Source organism: Panthera onca, chromosome D1 (genome assembly GCF_046562875.1).
Source record: "Panthera onca isolate mPanOnc1 chromosome D1, mPanOnc1 haplotype 2, whole genome shotgun sequence".
NCBI lineage: Eukaryota > Metazoa > Chordata > Mammalia > Carnivora > Felidae > Panthera > Panthera onca.
The window spans coordinates 88,254,729-88,274,554 of NC_138348.1; the positions used below are offsets into that span (position 1 = coordinate 88,254,729).

The 19,826-nt window shown below is 35.4% G+C and overlaps 1 protein-coding gene across 2 annotated transcripts in view; it reads left to right on the top strand.

Annotated features, from left to right (window-relative positions):
* Positions 1 to 19,826, top strand: part of ZBTB44 (zinc finger and BTB domain containing 44) — a 71,390-nt gene that overhangs the window by 21,209 nt on the left and 30,355 nt on the right. For both annotated transcript variants that reach the window (XM_060605244.3, XM_060605245.3), the window contains exon 2: positions 17,398 to 18,471. In XM_060605244.3, coding sequence (XP_060461227.1) covers positions 17,454 to 18,471 — 1,018 coding nt within the window. In that variant the 5' untranslated portion in view covers positions 17,398 to 17,453. The remainder of the gene's footprint in view (positions 1 to 17,397; positions 18,472 to 19,826) is intronic.

Here is a 19,826-nt window from a genome sequence, read left to right on the forward strand (position 1 = left end):
GAAATAACAGAACTTCATGATTGTGATAACATTAGAAAGCTGTGAAATTAGATGACCTCCAGGATTCCTCTCTGCTCGAATATTCTTTGAATTTGGAGTAAACATTGCTTTCGTTAGTTAAGTAGGGATTTAAAACCCCTGGAAACAAATTAACTGTCCATCAACAAATGAATAAAGAAAATATGGTATATACATACAATGGAATATTATGCAGCATTTAAATTTTTTTTAATGTTTTTATTTTTGAGAGAGGGAGAGAGAAAGAGCGAGTGAGCAAACAGGTGAGGGGCAGAGAGAGAGGGAGACACAGAATCCGAAGCAGGCTCCAGGCTCCGAGCTGTCAGCCCAGAGCCCGACGCGGGGCTCGAACCCACGGACCGCGAGATCGTGACCTGAGCCGAAGTCAGACACTTAACTGAGTGCCCGACTTAACTGACGCACCCGTACAGCCTTTTAAAAAGACGAAAATTGATACCTGCTACAGCATGGATGAACCTTGAAGACATTATGCTAAGCGAAATAAGCCAGTCACATAAGGACAGATACTGGATGATTCCATTTATATGAGGTACCTAAAGTAGTCAAATTCATGGAGACAGAAAGTAGAAGTACGGTTACCAGGGGCTGGGAGTAGGGGATGGAGAATAAGGAGTTATTGTTTAATGAGTGCGACTTACAGTACAGGATGATGAAAAAGTTCTAGAGATGGGTAGTGATGATAGTTGTACAACAACAGGAATATACCTAATGCCACTGAGCTATATACTTAAAAATGGTTAAAATAGTAAATTTTATGTATATTTTGCCACAGTGAAAAAGAAACCTTAATTAACTGCTGTTAAAATAACGTAGATGATGTAGGCATTTTAGTTTATAATAGTTCTAGAAAACTTTCTAAATACAGTAATGTGGGCACATTACCAATATAATAAAACTGCTTTTTTATATACATATACTAGTTGAATTGTGGCAGGCACATGAGTTTGTATTTAATTTTACTTAAATTAATTTTATTTAATCTTAAGATAACCACATGTGGCTAGTAGCTACTTCATAGAAGTAGAGTTTTATATTTTCTCATCCTCTTACTTTCAGCTCACCTATATCATTATATTTGAAGTGAATTTCTTATGGATAGCATGTAGTTGGCTCATTTATTTATTTTCTTGTTTTTTAGAGAGAGAGAGTATGTGCGCATGCATGCACCAGTAGGGGAGTGGCAGAGGGAGAGAGAGAGAATCTCAAGCAGACTCCATGCCTAGCAAAGAGCCCAATGCAGGGCTCGGTCTCACAACATGAGCCAAAATCAAGAGTCAGACGCTTAACTGACAAAGCCACCCAGGCGCCCAGCTCATTTTTAATTGGTTTTGTTTGGACTATTCAGTGAAATTACTGATACATTCAGGCTTAAGTCTGTCCTCTTTATTTTTGTTCTCTCTGTTCTTTGTTTCCCTGTTTTCTTTCTCCTCCCTTCCTGTGTATTGCTTTTACCTTTTTGAGAATTCCATTTTGATTTATCCATAGTATTTTTAGTATATCTCTTTGTATAGGTTATTTTGAATTAACCATGGGTATTGCATTATATATGAATAACATCTCACAGTGTACTGATGTCAACATTTGACTAGTTGGAATGAAGTATAGAAGGCTTACCTCCTTTTAAAGTCCCTTTACCCTCTCTAGTTTATAATTGTCTTAAGTATTTTCTCTATATACTCGGAGAACCACATCAAACAGTGTTATAAATTTTGCTTCAGTTATGTCAAACATAATGTAGAAAAGTTAGAGGAGAGGAAGGATTATTGCCTGTATTTTTTTCTATCATTCTTCCCATTTCAAGATCTATACCCATTCTTTTTGGGTAGATCCGCTGGCAGCAAATTCTCTACTTTTCATTCATCTGAAAATGTCTAGATTTCCCCTTCATTACTAAGGGATATTTTCACTGGATATAGAATTCTTGAGTGACAGATCCTTTGAATACTTGCAAAGTGTTGTGCCACTTCCATCTGGGCTCATGAGTTTTTATGAAAAATTTTCTGTTATTTGAATTGTTTTCCCCTAATAAGTAAAGAGTCATTCATTCCTGTCTTGCTGCTTTCAAGATTTTTCCTTTGTTTTTAGTTTCCAACAGTTTGATCGTGATAAATCTAAGCATGGATTTCTTTGGATATATCTTCTTTGGATTTTCAAATCTCTAGGTTTAGGGTTTTTGCCAAATTTGGGAAGTTTTCAACCTCTTTTGTGTGGGGAGAGGAATAGTTTTTCAGCCCCATCTTCTCTGTTCTCTTCTTTCAGGACTCTAAGGATATGAATGATCTTTTTTTATATAGTTCCTAGGCCCTGGTTTCCCTTCATTTTTTAAGTCTATTTGCTTTCTGTCCAAATTGAGTAATTTTTATTCTTTCCTCAAGTTTACTGATTCTTTCCCGTTTTCTTCATTCTCCTGTTCAACTTCTCTCTTGACAAATTTTTTATTTTCAGTTATATTTTATAATGGTTTTAAAATTAGCATACCACACATGCTATTCACCATTTAAAGTGTCAGAATTTAGTGACTTTTTAGTATGTTCACTGATTTGTACATCCGTCACCACGATCAATTTTAGAATATTTTCATTACCCCCAAAAAACTTGAACCCTTTAGCCATCACCCTCAAATTTCCCCCACCCTCCAGACCTCAGCAACCATAATCTATTTTCTTGGTACTGTATCAAAATACAATTGACTTTTTCCTGTTGACCTTGTATCCTGTCATTTACTAATTCTAGGAGGTTTTTTTTTTTTTTTCTTTTAAGATTCCTTAGGTGTAGATAATCACATCAGCATAGAAACAGTTTTATTTTTTTCCTTCCATACACACACACACACACATACACACTCCTCCTTCTGGTTCTTTTTCTTGCCTTTTTTTTTTTTTTTTAATCTTTGGGGGAAAGTATCCAGTCTTTATCTGGTAAGTATGCTGTTACCTGTAGGTTTTTTTATAATGCTTTTTATCAAGTTAAAGAAGTTCCCTTACATTCCTAGTTTGTTAAGAGTTTATCATAAAGGGATTCTGAATTTTTTCAAATGCATTTTCTGTATCAGTTAAAATTATCATGTAGTATTTCTTCTTTAGACTGTGAATATGACTGATTAAATTGATTTTTTTTTTTTTTTAATACTGAACCAGCTTTGTAATCCTAAGATAAACCCCACTTGATTGTGGTATTTTATTTTTATTTTTGTATTGGTAGATTTGATTTGCTAATATATGTTTGAGGATTCACATCTAGGTTCACAAAGGGTATTGTTCTGTAGTTTTCTTTTTTGTACAGACTTTGGCTTTGGTATCTGAGTAAGTCTGGACTTAAAAAATTAGTGGTGTTCTCTTTCATTTTCTGGAAGAGAGTGTATGATTGGTGTTAACTTCTTTAAATGTTTTATGGAATTCTCTAGTAAAACCATTTGGGCCTGAAGATTTCTTCTTTAGGAGGGTTTTAATTCTCAGTTCAATTTCTATAACATTTATAAGACTGTTTAGGTTATCTCTTTCATCTTGGTTGAATTTTATGTGTAGTTATCTCAGGAATTGGTCTGTCTTTATTTTTGAATTTATGTGTGTACAGCTGTTCATAGTATTCTCTTTTTTATATCTGTAGTGTGTTAAAGAAAAAATCCAACAATCGTAACTTGTGAAAAGATCTGGTTGGCTTTATTCAGTGTTTCATGAATTGGGCAGCATCTATTATAGAGACAGAGTGGAGCTCCAGAGTATTGTACTAAGTGGGAAGGTTTTAGAGACTACATGAGTAGGAACGAGGAATTTATGGTAGGCATTTGTTGATTGGTTAAAGCCGGGTTACTTTCCTTTTATGGAGCAAAGGAAAGTCTTGGAGGCAGGTTGTGCTGAGCAGGCAAGTGCTATTGGTTAGCCTAGGCTTTACTTTTCTGGAAGAGCCAAGCACAGAAACTTAGCTAAGTTCTAGTTTGCTAATGTGGGGCTTAGCATAGTCTGGACAATTGATTTGTATATGGTAGTATTTTTTTTTATTAGTATATGGTAGTATTTCAGTATTGATTAGTATATTCTATTGATCGGTTTATGTTTCCTTTTACCCACTGTGAGACATAAGTCCACTGCTCCAATCAAGGAGGGACATGGAGACTTGGAGCAGCGTGAAGTGAGGCTTTAATCAATGTTCTTGCAAGAGCAGGTGTCTGATGGACAGGCACACTCAGGTCAGTTACAGCAGGCAGTTTATCTCCTAACATCCCTCCCCTGATTCCTCATTGGCTGAGTACCACAAAAGTTACAGCCTTATCCAGAAGTCACCTATGCTTATTTAAGGCCAAAAAGTAGTCTGATTGGAACAAATGTACATTCCTTAAGGTGATGCAGAAACTTCAGTTCTTTGGCACAGGCTCATTGCAAAGCCCGCAAAAAATAAACCCGTGAAATGGAAGACAGGGAAAAGTGAAGTGTCAGGAAGTGAAGTGTCTTAGGGTTTGGGACTCCATTGTGCAGAGAGGGCAGGGCGGGGGGGGGGGGGGGGGTGCTCATACATATTTCTAGACAGCACAGCTTTTATTTGGTATTTCAGAAAACGAATCATCTCACTTCTCATACCACCTAAAATATACTTGAAATGTGTTTCTTAGTAGAAACTTGTAGAAATAGTGTATTTGGATAATTTTCCATCTTTCTGTCTTTTTTCAATCCAATCTGATAGTCCTCTGTCTTTTAATTGGTATGTTTAGGCTGTTTACAATGAATGTAACAATGAGTGAAGTTTGATGAGTTGGGCCTCCTTTTTTTTCACCCATGCCCCACTTATGGAACCTTTGGCACAACTGAGAATACTGGGACCCCAGTCATCCTTGTCTCAGCTCATGAAGTGATGGTTCCTTAACAGACAAGTCAAACTAGAAGACCACCAATTATTATTCCCCCTTCACCAAGCACTCAACACCTAGAGCAGGGGTATTGCTGAGAGAGGAGCTTGCCGTTATCTCCATCCTCTGCTCCAGAACTCATCTCAGAGATTTTGCCTGGGAGGAGAAGCAGACCATGAAACAGTTCCTCATCTCTTCTCAAAACAACTGACTTCATTTGAAACACAGTGTGTAGAACTTCAAAATTACAGGTGCTGTCAAGAACAGTAGTTGTGTTGAAAGGCAATTGGGAAAAGACTGTATTTAGTCAACCTACAGCCTAGACTGCTGGATGGTCTGCAGGAGAGAACCAAAAGAATAAGACGACCTATGGTCACAACAAATATCAAATCAAGGATCTCAGAAGCTGTTCCCTCAAAGGAGCCATAATTGGTTTGGATTAATTTATAGAGCAATTTATGCCCCAGGTCACTGTTGAAAAACAACAGAGCAATTAGTGGAATTTAACATCTGAGTGTGGTAAGGGAAAAGAGCCCTACTGATATCACTGTAAGTCTGGTAACTGTGGACATATCCAAAGATGCGCCTCCCTGAGGAGTGACCTCAGGATTAACACTGTGGGTATTGGGGTGGCAGAATAGAGGTCACTTTAAAAAATCTAGCTAGTCACTAAAAAATAAAGCAGATATCAATAATAAATATCAGGAAGTGGGGTGAGGGAACAGTAACTGGAGTTGCTTACAATATATTGTTGGATTTGTCCTGTTTCCAACAAAAAAATTGTAAAACATGCAGAGAAATAAATTATGACCCAAACACTGGGGGGAAAGCAGGCAACACAAAAACTGCCTGTGCCTATAACAGACCAGATGTCAGATATAACAGAGAAAGACTCCAACGTAGCCATTTATAAGTGTGTTCACAGAACTAAAGGAAATAATGGTTGAAGACGTAAAGGAATGTATAGTGACAATTTTGCATTAAATAGAGAATACCAATATTAAATAGAAACTGTGAAAAAGAGCAAAATGGAAATTTTGGAATTGAAAAGTACAGTAACTGAAGTTTAAAAAAAATTTATTATTATTATTTTTTTGCTATTATCTGGCAGGAAAAAGATTTAGGAAACTTGAACATAGCTCAGTAGAGATTATACAAACCAAAGAACAGAGAGAAAAAAAGATAAAAGTGAATAGTCTCAGAAAAATCTGGGACACCATCTAGCACACCAACATATGTATAAATGGGAATACTAGAAGAACTAGAGAGAGGGGTGAGGAACAGAAAAAAAAAAAAAATTCAAAGAAATAATGGCAGAAAACATCCCAAATTTCTTGAAGAATGTAATCTATACATCCAGGAAACTCTGTGAACTCCCAAGTAAGAAAAATGCAAAAAGACCTATAAACTGACACATTATAGTAAAAATGCTGAAAGTCAAAGAAAAGGAGAAAATCTAGAAAGCAGCAAGAGAAAACAGCTCTGTAATAGAACCCTCCCTCAGGTTAACGGATGACTTCCTAGGAAAAAGTGGAGGCCAGGAAACAGTTGGAAAATACACTCAATGTGTCCTTCAAAGAAGGAAACTGTCAACCAAGAATTCTATATTGTCTTTCTAAAATGAAAAGCAAAATATTTTACCAAAGAGATAAAAACTGAACTTCTTACTGGCAGTCTTGCCTTACAAGGAATACTAAAAGAAAACCTAAGGCTGAAAGCAAATGACCCCAGATGGTAATTTGAACGCATGCATGCATGCATGCAAAAAAAAAAAAAAAAAAAAAAAAAAAAAAAAAAGCACTGATATAGGTAGATATGTAATTATAAAAAACAGTAGAAATGAATATTTTTCTCCTCATAACTGATTTAAAAAGCAAGTTATAAAATACGTATATAGTATAATGTTGGGCCTATAACATGGAATATATTTGCCAGTAACAGCACAAAAATGGTAGGTGGGAGCAAAGCTTTATTGGGATATACAAATGACTACAGATGGTAAAGTAATAATCATAACCATGTGTTTGTAATATTTATAGATATATATAAAGAATACTATAAAAGAGGGAAGTGAATAGAATTATATATGAGTAATGTTTTATATGTCACTAGCATTATTCTAGTAAAAATCTGAAGCTGATTCTGATAAGTTTAAGGTTTCTATGGTAAATTTTTGAGCAACTACTGAAAATATAACAAAAAAAATAGTGGAAAATTGTGGAAGAGATTAAAGTTCTATATTAGAAAATGTTCACTTAATGCAGAAGAAAGCACTACAGGAAGAATAATGGAACAAAAAAGACAAAACATACAGAAACAAAGTAGAATGGCACACATAAACCCAGTATGTCAATAATATTAAATATGAATGAATTAAACAGTCAAAAAGCAGATATCAAACTGGAATAAAAAACATGAGCTAGCTATATGCTGTCTACAGGACATACATTTTAGATTCAAAGATAGATATAAATTGAAAGTAAAAAGGGATAGCAAAAGATATGTCATGCAAACAGCAACTACAAGAAAGCTGACCTGGTGGTACCAACAACAGACCAAATAGACTTCTACAAAAAGTTGCTAGAGACATTTTAGGATAAAAGGGTCATTTTATCAGGAAAATAATTACAGTACCCAAATATGTATAACAAAAATGGATAGAAATGAAGAGAGGAACAGATAATTCAACATTAGTAGTTGAAGACTTCAATATACTGCTTTCAGTAGTGTATAGCTAGACAGAATCACCAGGAAATAAGCACTATAAACCAGCTAGACCTAGAAGACATCTATAGAACAGTTACAGAACATTACATACACCCAGCAACAAGAGTAGAACACATTCTCATATAGCATATGGAACATTCTCCAATTGTAGACCATAGGCTAGGTCATAAACCAATAAATTTTGAAAGGTTGAGATAATGCAAAGTATGTTCTGAGAATCGAATGGCATGAAATTAGAAATCAATAATAGCAGGAAAATGTTTCGGAAACTCAAAAATATGTGAAAATAAAACAACACACTCCTAAAGAACCAGTGGGTCACAGAAGAAATCAAACAGGAAATCAGAAAACATTCTGAGGTAAATGAAAATAAAGATACAACGTGTGGAAATTTATATGCAGTAGTAGCAGAGCTTAGATGCACACGTATAACTGCGAATGCCTATATTAAGAGAGAAGGAAGATCTCAAGTTAAAAACCAACCTTCCACCTGAAGACACTGGAAAAAGAGCAAACTAAACCTAGAAAATAATAAAAATTATAAAGTAATACTATGAACAATGAACCCTCAAAAATGAAATTAAGAATACTGTTCCATTCACAGTAGCATCAAAAAGAATACTTGGAATAAATTTAACAAAGGAAATGTAAAACTTTTTTTTTTAATGTTTATTCATTTTTGAAAGAGACCTCATGACCGGGGGAGGGGCAGAGAGGGAGACACAGAAACTGAAGCAGGCTCCAGATTCTGAGCTGTCAGCGCAGAGCTTGACACAGGGCTCAAACTCACAAACCATGAGATCATGATCTGAGCCAAAGTCAGACGCTTAACCAGCTGAGCCACTCAGGCACCCCAAAATATTTTTGAAAGAAATTAAAGATAGTCTAAATATATAGAAAAATACCCCATGTTCATGGATTGAAAGACTCAATGTTGTAAAGATGACATTACTCCCCAAACCGATTTACAAATTGAGCACAGTCCCACCTGACTCTTTGTAGAGATTGACAACCTGATTCTAAAATTCATATTTTGTAGTTGCAAGGAATCCAGAATAGGCAAAGCAATACTGCAAAAGGACAAATTCAGAGGACTCACGTTTCCTGATTTCAGAGGGACTACAAAGCAACAGTGACCAAAGCATTTTACTGGTATAAAGATAGACATATAGAACAATGGAAAATAGGGGCATCTGGGTGGCTCAGTCGGTTGAGCGTCGGACTTCAGCTCAGGTCATGATCTCACAGCTCGTGAGTTCGAGCCCCTCGCCAGGCTCTGTGCTGATGGCTCAGAGCCTGGAGCATGCTTCAGATTCTGTGTCTGCCTCTCACCCTGCCCCTAACCTACTCTCATTCTGTCTCTGTCTCTCTCAAAAATAAATAAACATTTAAAAAAATTCAAAACAAAACAATAGAATAGAATCGAGAATCCAGGTATAAACCCATACATCTGTGCTTAACTGATTTTCAACAAGGGTGCCAAGACCATTCAGTGGGGGAAAATAGTCTTTTTAAGAAATTGTGCTGTGACAGCTGGAGAGCCACATACAAAGAATGAGGTTGAACTTCATACCACATATTAAAAAAAAAAAAATAACTCAAAAATCAAAGACCTAACTGTAAGAAGTAAAACTATAAGAAGACATAGGGTAAATACTCATGATGTTGGATTTGACAAAGGATTCTCAAATATGACACCAAAAGTGCAAGCAACAAAAGGAAAAAATAGATGTTCTGCTTCATCAAAATTTAAAACTTTTGTGCTTCAAAGGACACTGTCAAGAAAGTGAAATGACAACCCACAGAATGAGAGAAAATGTATGTAAATCCTATGTCTGATAAGCAACTTGTATGTAGAGTATATAAGAACTTTTACATTACAGTTCAGTAAGATGACAACGAATAACCCAGGTTAAAAATGGACAAAGCATCTGAATAGACATTCCTCCAGAGGTTATACAAATAGCCAATAAGCACATGGAAAGACGCCTGACATCATTAGTTATCCGGGAAATGCAAATCAAAACCACAATGAAATACCACTTCACACCCACTAGGATGGCTAGACTCAAAATGTCAGCATACTAAAAAAATCTTTGAATTTAAACACTTTTAAAAGGGTGAATTGTATGGGATGCGAATTATGTCTGAAGCTGTTTTATAAAATATATAGTCATGTTACATATTAATAATTTCTTGATATCAGTAAAAACAAATTTCCAGTTATCTCATAAATTTATTGTTCATTTGTTTCAAATAAGATACTTCTGCACAGTGTGATTGATTCATAAAATCTTTTAAGTCTCTTTTAATCTACAAGTTCCCTATTTTAGTTCCCTCTTTATGTCTTTTTTTCGCCTTGCTATTTATTAGTTTTAAAAAACAAGTTTTTTGTCCTATGGAGTTTCTCATAATCTAGATTTTGCTGTTTGCATTGCAGTGGTATAGTTTAACATGTTCCTGTCACCACTGTATTTCTTGTGAATTGCGATTTAAAGTTTTGTTCAGTCTTTTTTACTGCCTTTGTCAAGTTGTAAACCATTGATCAATACCTCTTCATTTGGGGGTGGGGGTTGCAAAATGGTTATCTTATACTTCTGATATTCCTTCATTTATTAGCTGGAACATTTCTAAAGAGAAGCCTCCTTTCATATTGTTTGATTATCCAAAAATACCATTTGTATTGAAAAGCCAGGATAAATGCCTTATTCTTTCCTGTTTTTTAAAACCAGTTTTCAAAATAATTATTTGTTTCAATAGCATCTTTTAAAGGTGACAAATTAGCTTTGCTTTTGTTTCTAGTGTTAGATGAGCTCATGAATCTAAACCTGTTTCATGTGTTTATTAAAGAAGCTATCTTTAAAAGCCTCTTTGCTGTCTGTTAAGATGTTCCAGGTAGACATTTACTGGCCCAGAAATGCAATCAGCCATTTCTCTAAAGAACCATGATTCTTTTTAGTGGGAAATGGAATTTGGAAGCCAGTCTAGGTGCTAGAGGTATTCATTATGAGTTCATACTGATGCTTTTAATTCAAATTTAAGATTTTATAAATTCTAATTGCAACTTTTTATTTACCTTCGACCCTTGATAATAAATATATATAGATACAGTACTTTATATAGCCAGACCAGATAGAAATAAAATCTATCCATTCACATATTTCAAAGACACTTCTGTGTATATTATGCTAGATACTAGACAGGATCAAAAAATAAATTAGATACCATAAAGTGTTTTCACTAAATCCTTTTGTTCTGCCTGCCCCAAGCTTCTCACAGCTTGCCTTCACATTCTTGCCTACATGTTCTTTAGATGTCTTTAGTTCTAACAAAATCAATAGAATGAGATTCATCAGTGACTTACATAGGTCCAGCCCTAACCTCTTCCCTGAACTCCAGATCAGAATGGGCAATTTCATATATAAATTTATACAAATATTCCTCTCAAAAGTTTTTCAAATTTAATATGTCTAAAACCAAAATATTCTTTCCGTTCATCATTAATCCCTACCAAAACCATTCTTCTTTCATTCTCTATCTTGTTTGGTGAAAACACCATCCGCTCTGTCACCCCCATGTCGTAGACCTAGAGTCAGATTCTTCTCTCCTAGCTACTCCCCTACCTGATCCCTGATAGGAAATCATGCCTAGGTTGTTTTGCCTCCCAAATATTTCTTAGATGTATTTTCTCTATCCTCGGTGCTTTATTTTATCATATACTCATACTGTTAACGATAGCTACCCTCAAATCTACCCTCTGAATTGCCATCAGAATAACCAAAAAAAAATGTAGATATAACTATACTACTCCCCAATGGCTACTCATACCTATTGAATAAGATCTCATTAGGTCCTTAGCAGTGGCATAAACAAACATAAATGCCTTGAGCAAAGCAATATCCCAAGTCTCAATTTCCTCTGTAAAATCGGATTATCATTTTACGTCATATGTGATAACATGTTTAAAGCTCCTACTGTTAACATCTGCTACAGAGTAGATAGTCACCTGGTATAGACAACTTCATATATTTACAGCTGGATATTCCTTTTCTTAGAGGCATCTTAAAATCAGTGTCCCTTTCCGTAACCTTCTTTCTTTGATTGGTTTTAATTAGGATATAGGAATGAAATGAAATTAGCTCAGTTTTCACATAATGAAAACCTTGTTAGTATCATTGGGAGAGGTAGTGTCCAGTTTTAAATGTGTCAATATTTAAACATGCAAATTCTTATTAAATATTAAGTTTTCCCATCTTCCCAAATTAGTTTCAAGATCAGCAGTCTTCATCACTTTTTCTTTTATCATTTTAGGCAGCCATCTCACTTTATATGCTAAGAGCTACTCCATTTTAATCTCAAATCCGCTGATAATTTTTATCAGCCAATCTCTAAATCAAAATAAACATAATTCAAGATATGAACTGTGTCATAAATAGAGTAGACATGAAATTTGATCTCCATTTCACTTCTATTCTGACTTTTTCTGGAGGTAATAATAGTAACTAACATGTATTGGATGCTTACTTAATACCAGGAATTGTGCTAATTTAATCCTCTTGACTGTCTTGGAAGTGTGATTTCCATTATTCCTTTTACATATGAGCAAACAAGAATAGAGAGATGAAGTAACTTGACTGAGATTTAATTCCTTACTTACAATTGGAAGAGTCAGCATTCAAAACCTAAGATTTATTTGTCTAACTTAAACCTTTTTTTTTTCTACAACTAGGCTATATACCTTATTTGTCAAAAACATTTCAACCCAACTGCAAAATGACCACATAGGATTTAGCAACTACTGCTTACTGCTTTCATAAGCATGTATGCTATTCATCAGGGATTTGGAATAAAAGGGAGGGGTGGGCAGGAAGGAAACTATTTCTGAATTACTAGTTCAAATTGCAAACTATTACACAAATACATTTTATTACTTTTAAGTGCTGCATGAATTCTACATTAGTATAAATTGGAATTAAGTAATATTTTATTCAAGAATTTTGAATGAGCTCTTAATCTATAACTACATACATATTCATATACATATACACACGGGAAAATGAGAAGTTTCTTTAAAAGAATTACGTAATTGATAAAAATTTCAGGTTATACTCTCTGGCTTCCAAAGTATCCATATTATGGATGACTTTTTCAAATAGTGTCGTTTTATCATAAGTTTTGTCACAATATATGATATTGCAGTATCTCCAAAATATGTTAGTCCATGTCATTTTTTTATTATAGAATTTATCGTGAGACTCAGTTTCCACAGACATGTATTGGGAGATGCATATCATAAATGCATGGTATACAAGGCATTTCCCAGTCTAATCTTCATCTTCCTCTCTTCCCATACAGCTAGCTATATCAGGCTTTGTAGTTTATATGTGTAACCATTACATTGAACAAGCATAACTTGTGGAAGCTACTCATAATCCATTTTATTTTTGTCTTCCATTGTCCATTTAAGTGTATTCTGTGATGTTAAGTTCTTCCTTCGGCTCCTTGAAGGGCAAGTCTTTTCTGGTTATTTTCAGGAATTGACTATTTTCAAGAACGAGTAAACTTAACTCGAGTTAAAGGATTCCCTCCTTTCCCACCTCAGTTGTACCATAGGCCTATAGTGAAATGTGAGGTTTGTTTGGCTTCCTTTTTCTTTCGGTTTTTCTCCTCTTTGTCCTTTTATTCCTTTTCATTTGCTAACTGGTTTCTGGCCTCTTCAGGTTGAGAGAGGCAAGGGTTGAGTAAGAATAAAAGATCTTTAATAGTAGTAAAAGCAGCAGCAGCAACTAATATTTAATACAACATTTATTTTCTGCTAGGGACTGTACATATATTAGACCAGTTAATCCTCAGAAATCTCTGAGGTGGATTCTGTTATCCTTTTTTTACTGTTGAAGAAGTTAAAAGCACAGGTTAGTGACTTGCCTAAGGTCACCAGCCTACTGAACATAAAGGCAGTGCCAGGATGCAAACCCAGCACTCTGGCTCCATAGTCCCTTCTCAACCACTCTACTGTATTGCTTTTATATACTGTTGGGTGATGATAAGCATACTTCCTAGTCTTGGCCAGACTTTAAATCAGACTTCTACCCTTTAGATTTTTTTCAAGTGTGACATACATTTTCCATAGACCGAAGACAAAGAGCAAACATGTCTCAACCCATTTGCCTTGCAGAAGAGTAGGAGGGAGTAGGATGGGGTTTGGAACTCAAAGCACACTGATGACTGTCTGCAAAAATCCTTTTGTAACATTTAACTCTTTGAACATTGTAGGTGAATATAACTCAAAGTTGAAAGACTGTTTTCTACTACCTTATTGCATAGGTGGACTTGCATCTCACTTTGGCCAGCAGTATCTGAGGCCTCTACCCAAACCAATATTGAAATGGTTTCATTTTAAGACCCCCGTGCACATGCTCTCCAAATGCCATTTAATTCTCTGCCTTCGACATCTTTGTTCATGCAGATAGTCCCTGGATTAAGACTATGTCACTTGCTCTGAAGGCATGTGCTTTCCTCCCTGAACCACATGATCCCAATCAAACCAAGCACTCTTTATAGCCAGGCTTTTAAAGAAGGCAGTTTACTATAGTTCAACAAATCAAAGAAAAACTTTATATATAGTCTTCCCATTTTCTTTCTCTCCATTTCATTCCTATGAGAGAAATCAGCAAGTATGTTAAACATTAAACAGTGGTTTGCTTAGACCAGTTTTAGCTGCTTAGTGTGTCGTGGTTATTTGACTTTGGGAATGGTGTATAAAGTAGATTTGTATTTGAACTCATCTTTGATAATGGTCAGATAATTACTTCAGTGGCCTTGCCTGGCTATCTTGACAAAGGGCTTTATGACTTTTATCCTTTCTGTTATCAGACAAGAAAGAGTCTCAGATTGAACCTTTTGTCTTCCCATGTTAGAATATTCAGTGGCCTTATATTTATTCAACTGGAAAGCTTTAGGTTTTTTCTTTTCTTTTTTCTCCTTCACATACACATTTATCTGCATAGAACATTCAAAGGGATGTTTATGGGATTGTTTGATGTTTGAACTGACATTGCCTTCTGCATGCTCACATTTTTTTAAAACTTTTTATTTTAATTCCAGTATAGTTGACATACAGTGTTATATTAGTATCAGGTGCATGCTCACATTTAGAATGTCATACGGTGCCCATTAACGTTTTCCAATACAATGCATAGATTGCACAGGGAGGCACATCATGATGGTGGTCAGTCATTGAGATCACTGTGTGATCCCATGATAGCCTGGAACTCCTTTCAAATGCTTTATCACCTGGAAGAATTCTACTTTCATTAGGCCCTATCCTCAGTGATGCCTCTTCTACCTTGTACATTCAGAATTATTTCATTTGTTGCTTTCACTGGTGGATGCTGCACACCTTTTGTACCTTGGTTAGGAACATGTCTTTTTCATGAGGCCTGTTAGCTTATTGAGGTCAAAGACAGTGTTTTATTTGTACTTGTGTACCTCCCTTCATGTAATAAAGTGTCTCACATCTCTTGAATCCACTATTAAGGTTTCAATAATGTGAATAAAATTGGTTATAATTTGACTATTAGAATCCTGATTCAGTCTTACTAATACTTGTGCCCAAAACAAGGAGGTAAAAATAGTAAAGTTATGCTCAGTTATAATCCTACCATACCTGCCATATTGTGTACAGTTCTGAAAAACACTTTTTTTTTTTTTTTTTTTTTTCCTGAGAGAGAGAGAGCTGGGGAGGGACAGAGGGAGAGAAAATCTTAAGCGGGCTTCATGCCCAGCACAGAGCCCAACGCAGGGCTTGATCCCGTGACCCTGGGGTTATGACTTGAGCTGAAATCAAGAGTTGGACGCTCAACCGACTGAGCCACCCAGGCACCCCCTTGGGAACCAGTCTTAAAGGAACATTAAAAAGTGAAGATTGTTGACAGCAAGGAGAGCAAGCAAATTTTAAGGAGCATTTAAAGGGACTAGGGATCTTTGAAGAACAGAAATCATAGGAAAGAATGGAATGTGATTGCCATCTTCATTTTTGAAGGCTTTTTCAAGGGGAAGGAAAAAGTAGACCTACTCTGTATGACTTCGTAGTTTTAACCAAGAGTACTTGAAACCCTGGTTTTGTAGCAGTATGATGGAGTTTTGTTTTTTGGTTTTTTTTTAAGAAAAATTTTTTTAATGTGCAAAAAAAAAAATAAAACCAGAGGGAATAAATATCCATACTCCTACCAATGATTCCTTTGAAGATGATGAACATTCCATTTGAATATGATACTTTATTCTGTATACAGTTTCAGAAGGATCTGTATACAGTTCCTTTAGGGAACTCATGAATCTCAGGTTAAGACCTCATGTTCTCTTGCGTTGTGTGTGTGGCATAGATACAAATACTCTTTCATCACGTTTTTCACTAAATATATAATAATAACTACTATTGAGTGTTCACTCTATGTCAGTAATTGTGCATTCATGTAATACTCAGAAGCAAACATTTTTCCAGGTCCATTAAAGATTCATCATCTCTAGCATCTTTTAAAATTGATGGTTGTATTTTTGAAGCATTTGAAATCTTCTTTTATCTAGAGACAACTTACAATAAGTATTTCTCCAAATTGGCTTTGTTTTGCATTTATTTAGTACTAACAGTAAAAAAAAAAAAGTTATTTATCACAGATAAAATGACTGATGTACATTGTTGATATTTTTTTACACTGGAAAAGTACTGTGATCTAAGAGTCAGAGGATCCAGATCGTCGCTTTGGTTGTCATTCATTGGTCACATAACTTTTCTGAGCATTAGCTTTCTTATCTTTACTAAGGGGATAATATAAGCCTTCCTGACTTCACATAGAGGGTGTAAAAAGAGGTTAGGGAGAAAGTGCTATAAAAACTGAAGCGTTATTAGATGTGCTAATTTAAAACTATTTGAGAGTATCAGGTTTTTGTATTTTTAGTAAATAAATGTGAAATCTTGTCAAGGCAAAACTAACTTCTTTTTTTAAGGGAAAATCCAATCAACTGATTGATTTCTAACCATTTTTTAAAATAAATTTACTTCCAGAAAGGTTGTTTCATTGTATTGGTAATATAAATAAATTATTAATGTATTAGTAATATAAATAATACAACAATAATAACTGGTTTCATTTGTTGAGCATTCACAAAGTGCCAAATGCTGTGCTAACCACAGTATATATTGTTTCATTTAATCCTGTAATAACCATGGAGGAATTGTTGAGGAAAGAATCCAGACCTATCACATTCTAAAACTTGAAGTCTTAACTACCTATATTTATTCACTTCATAGCCTAAGAGAGGCAGTATATATATAGCATTGATGTTAAGAGGGTAAGCTGTGGAACCAGCCTGTCTGGATTTGAATCCTGGCTCTGCCACTTAATAACTTTCTGACTTTAGCAAGATAGTTAACCTTTTTCTGTTAAACAGGGGTAATGATGTACTTCTTGACAGAGAGATGACAATCAACTAAATTATCAAATGTGAAGCATTTAGAACAGTGTCTGACATATAGAAAGCACTCTTTAATTGTCTTATATACAAACTATTATTATTTAAAACTATCCAGCTCCTTTAAACATTAGCTCACAGACTCCACTGATAGGAGAGTTTGGGGGAATGTTAGAGAAAATAATATATTCTCTACCTTGAACTTTCTCACTACCATCCTTCAGCTTTTTTATTTAACACAGTGGCTACATGAAAATAAAGTAAGCCACCTTCTATTTCAACCACTAAACTATCAATTAATGCTTATTTTATATATTTTTTAGGACATTTCTGATTCATTTGCATCCTTGAAGAGCATCTGTAGAAGAGGAAGGAAAAGATGGGTGTGAAAACATTTACTCATAGCTCCTCTTCCCACAGCCAGGAAATGCTTGGAAAGCTAAATATGCTGCGAAATGATGGACATTTTTGTGATATCACTATTCGTGTCCAGGACAAAATCTTCCGGGCACATAAGGTGGTACTAGCAGCTTGCAGTGATTTCTTTCGCACCAAACTTGTAGGCCAAGCAGAGGATGAGAACAAGAATGTGTTGGATTTGCATCATGTTACAGTAACTGGCTTTATACCCCTTTTAGAATATGCGTACACAGCCACTCTGTCAATTAACACAGAAAATATCATTGATGTTCTAGCTGCAGCCAGCTATATGCAAATGTTCAGTGTTGCTAGCACCTGCTCAGAGTTCATGAAATCAAGCATTTTATGGAATACACCCAACAGCCAATCAGAAAAGGGTCTAGATGCTGGACAAGAAAATAACTCAAACTGCAATTTTACTTCCCGAGATGGAAGTATTTCTCCTGTGTCTTCAGAGTGCAGTGTGGTAGAAAGAACCATTCCTGTCTGCCGAGAATCCCGGAGAAAGCGCAAAAGCTACATTGTTATGTCTCCTGAAAGTCCTGTGAAGTGTAGCACGCAGACAAGTTCTCCCCAGGTATTGAATTCTTCAGCTTCCTACTCAGAAAATAGAAATCAACCAGTTGACTCTTCTTTAGCTTTTCCCTGGACTTTTCCTTTTGGAATTGATCGAAGGATTCAGCCTGATAAGTCTAAACAGGTAGAAAATACCCGGACTTTAGAATTACCCGGCCCATCTGAGACAGGTAGAAGAATGGCTGATTATGTGACTTGTGAGAGCACAAAAACTGCCTTGCCACTGGGTACCGAAGAAGATGTCCGGGTCAAAGTAGAAAGGTTAAGTGATGAGGAAGTCCATGAGGAAGTGTCTCAGCCTGTCAGTGCATCTCAGAGTTCACTGAGTGATCAGCAGACAGTGCCGGGAAGCGAACAAGTCCAAGAAGACCTTCTGATTAGTCCACAGTCTTCCTCTATAGGTATAATGTCTTCTGTGTGTTTCATGATGTTTTTCTGTGTTTTTCAAGTCAATATGAGCATTTTTAAGTATCTTTTAGATCAAAGTTTTGTGCTGGATCCTGTAGGAAACATTAAAAAGAATAAAACATGATAACTGGATTTTTTTAGATGCTATTAGTACTTTTTTTTTTTTTTTTTATAAGTTATGGATTGGGAACGAGAGAGAATAGTTAAACGATTTCTGATGAGATAAAGGCAGATTATGTTACATATGAATTGTGAATTATTTTCAATGCAAAATATACCAGTTTTTAAAGATCCAGTTAGTGTTTTATTCTTTCTCAAAATATTTACTGAAAACTTACCATGTGCCAAACGTTGGGGATACATGATAAAAAAGACATAGTCTCTGCAACTGAGGATTTAATAGTCTAATTGAGAAAGCAGATGTGTAAATCTAGCACTAGGCTGGAGATATGAACAAAGTGTTAAGGCTTCACCACAGAAAGAGCAAGTTAACACTAATATATTCGAGATGTGTTTTAGTTAGTAAGTACAAGTTTGCCCAGGAAAGGGAATGACATTTCTTTGAAAATGAATAAAAGCACAGAGGTGTGGAAGACCTTTGCATGTTTGGTGAGTGGCAAATTCAGTGCAAAATAATGTGAATAAAGTATGGAAGCCTTCAAGTATTGGAAATAATGAGAGAAGACAAAATGAGCAGTTGAGCATATTGTGAAGAGTCTAAACACAAGTTTCAGTTAGGATTGCATTCAACTGCAGATAACAGATCCCTTCAAAGTGGCTTAGACCAAACAGGATTTTATTTTTATCACATAAAGTGTTCAGAAGTAGGAAGTCCAGGACTGGTATGGTGGCTTTACAGTGTAATCATTGGCCTAGGTTCCTTGTATATTTGTATCCCTTGTATATTTATAATCCACCATCCTTAGTTGGTCAGTTTCATCAATAAATTTATTGCTTCATGGTTACATGATGTTTGCTTCATCTTTAGCCTCATATTCTAGTAAGGGGCAGTGCTTGTGTCAGAAAAGCACAGATGTTCCCAGAAATCCCTAAAAAGCTTCTGCCAGATTATGTCATGTGGTCTTCCCTAGCTATAAGGGAATTTGAGAAGATGTATATTCACTGGGTATATAACTGCCTCAAACAAAATTGGAGAATGGATATTGTGAGCAACTAACAGTGTCTGTCACAGCTAGGCCATTTAAGTTTGAATTTTATCCTAGTGGTAATAAGGAGTCTACCTTAAAGGGAATAAAAATAACACATTTACAGATAGTTGGGAAAATTAATTTAGTATTGGTATGCAGTGGAGGTTGGCTAGACAGAGACGGTCTCAGAAACCAGTTAC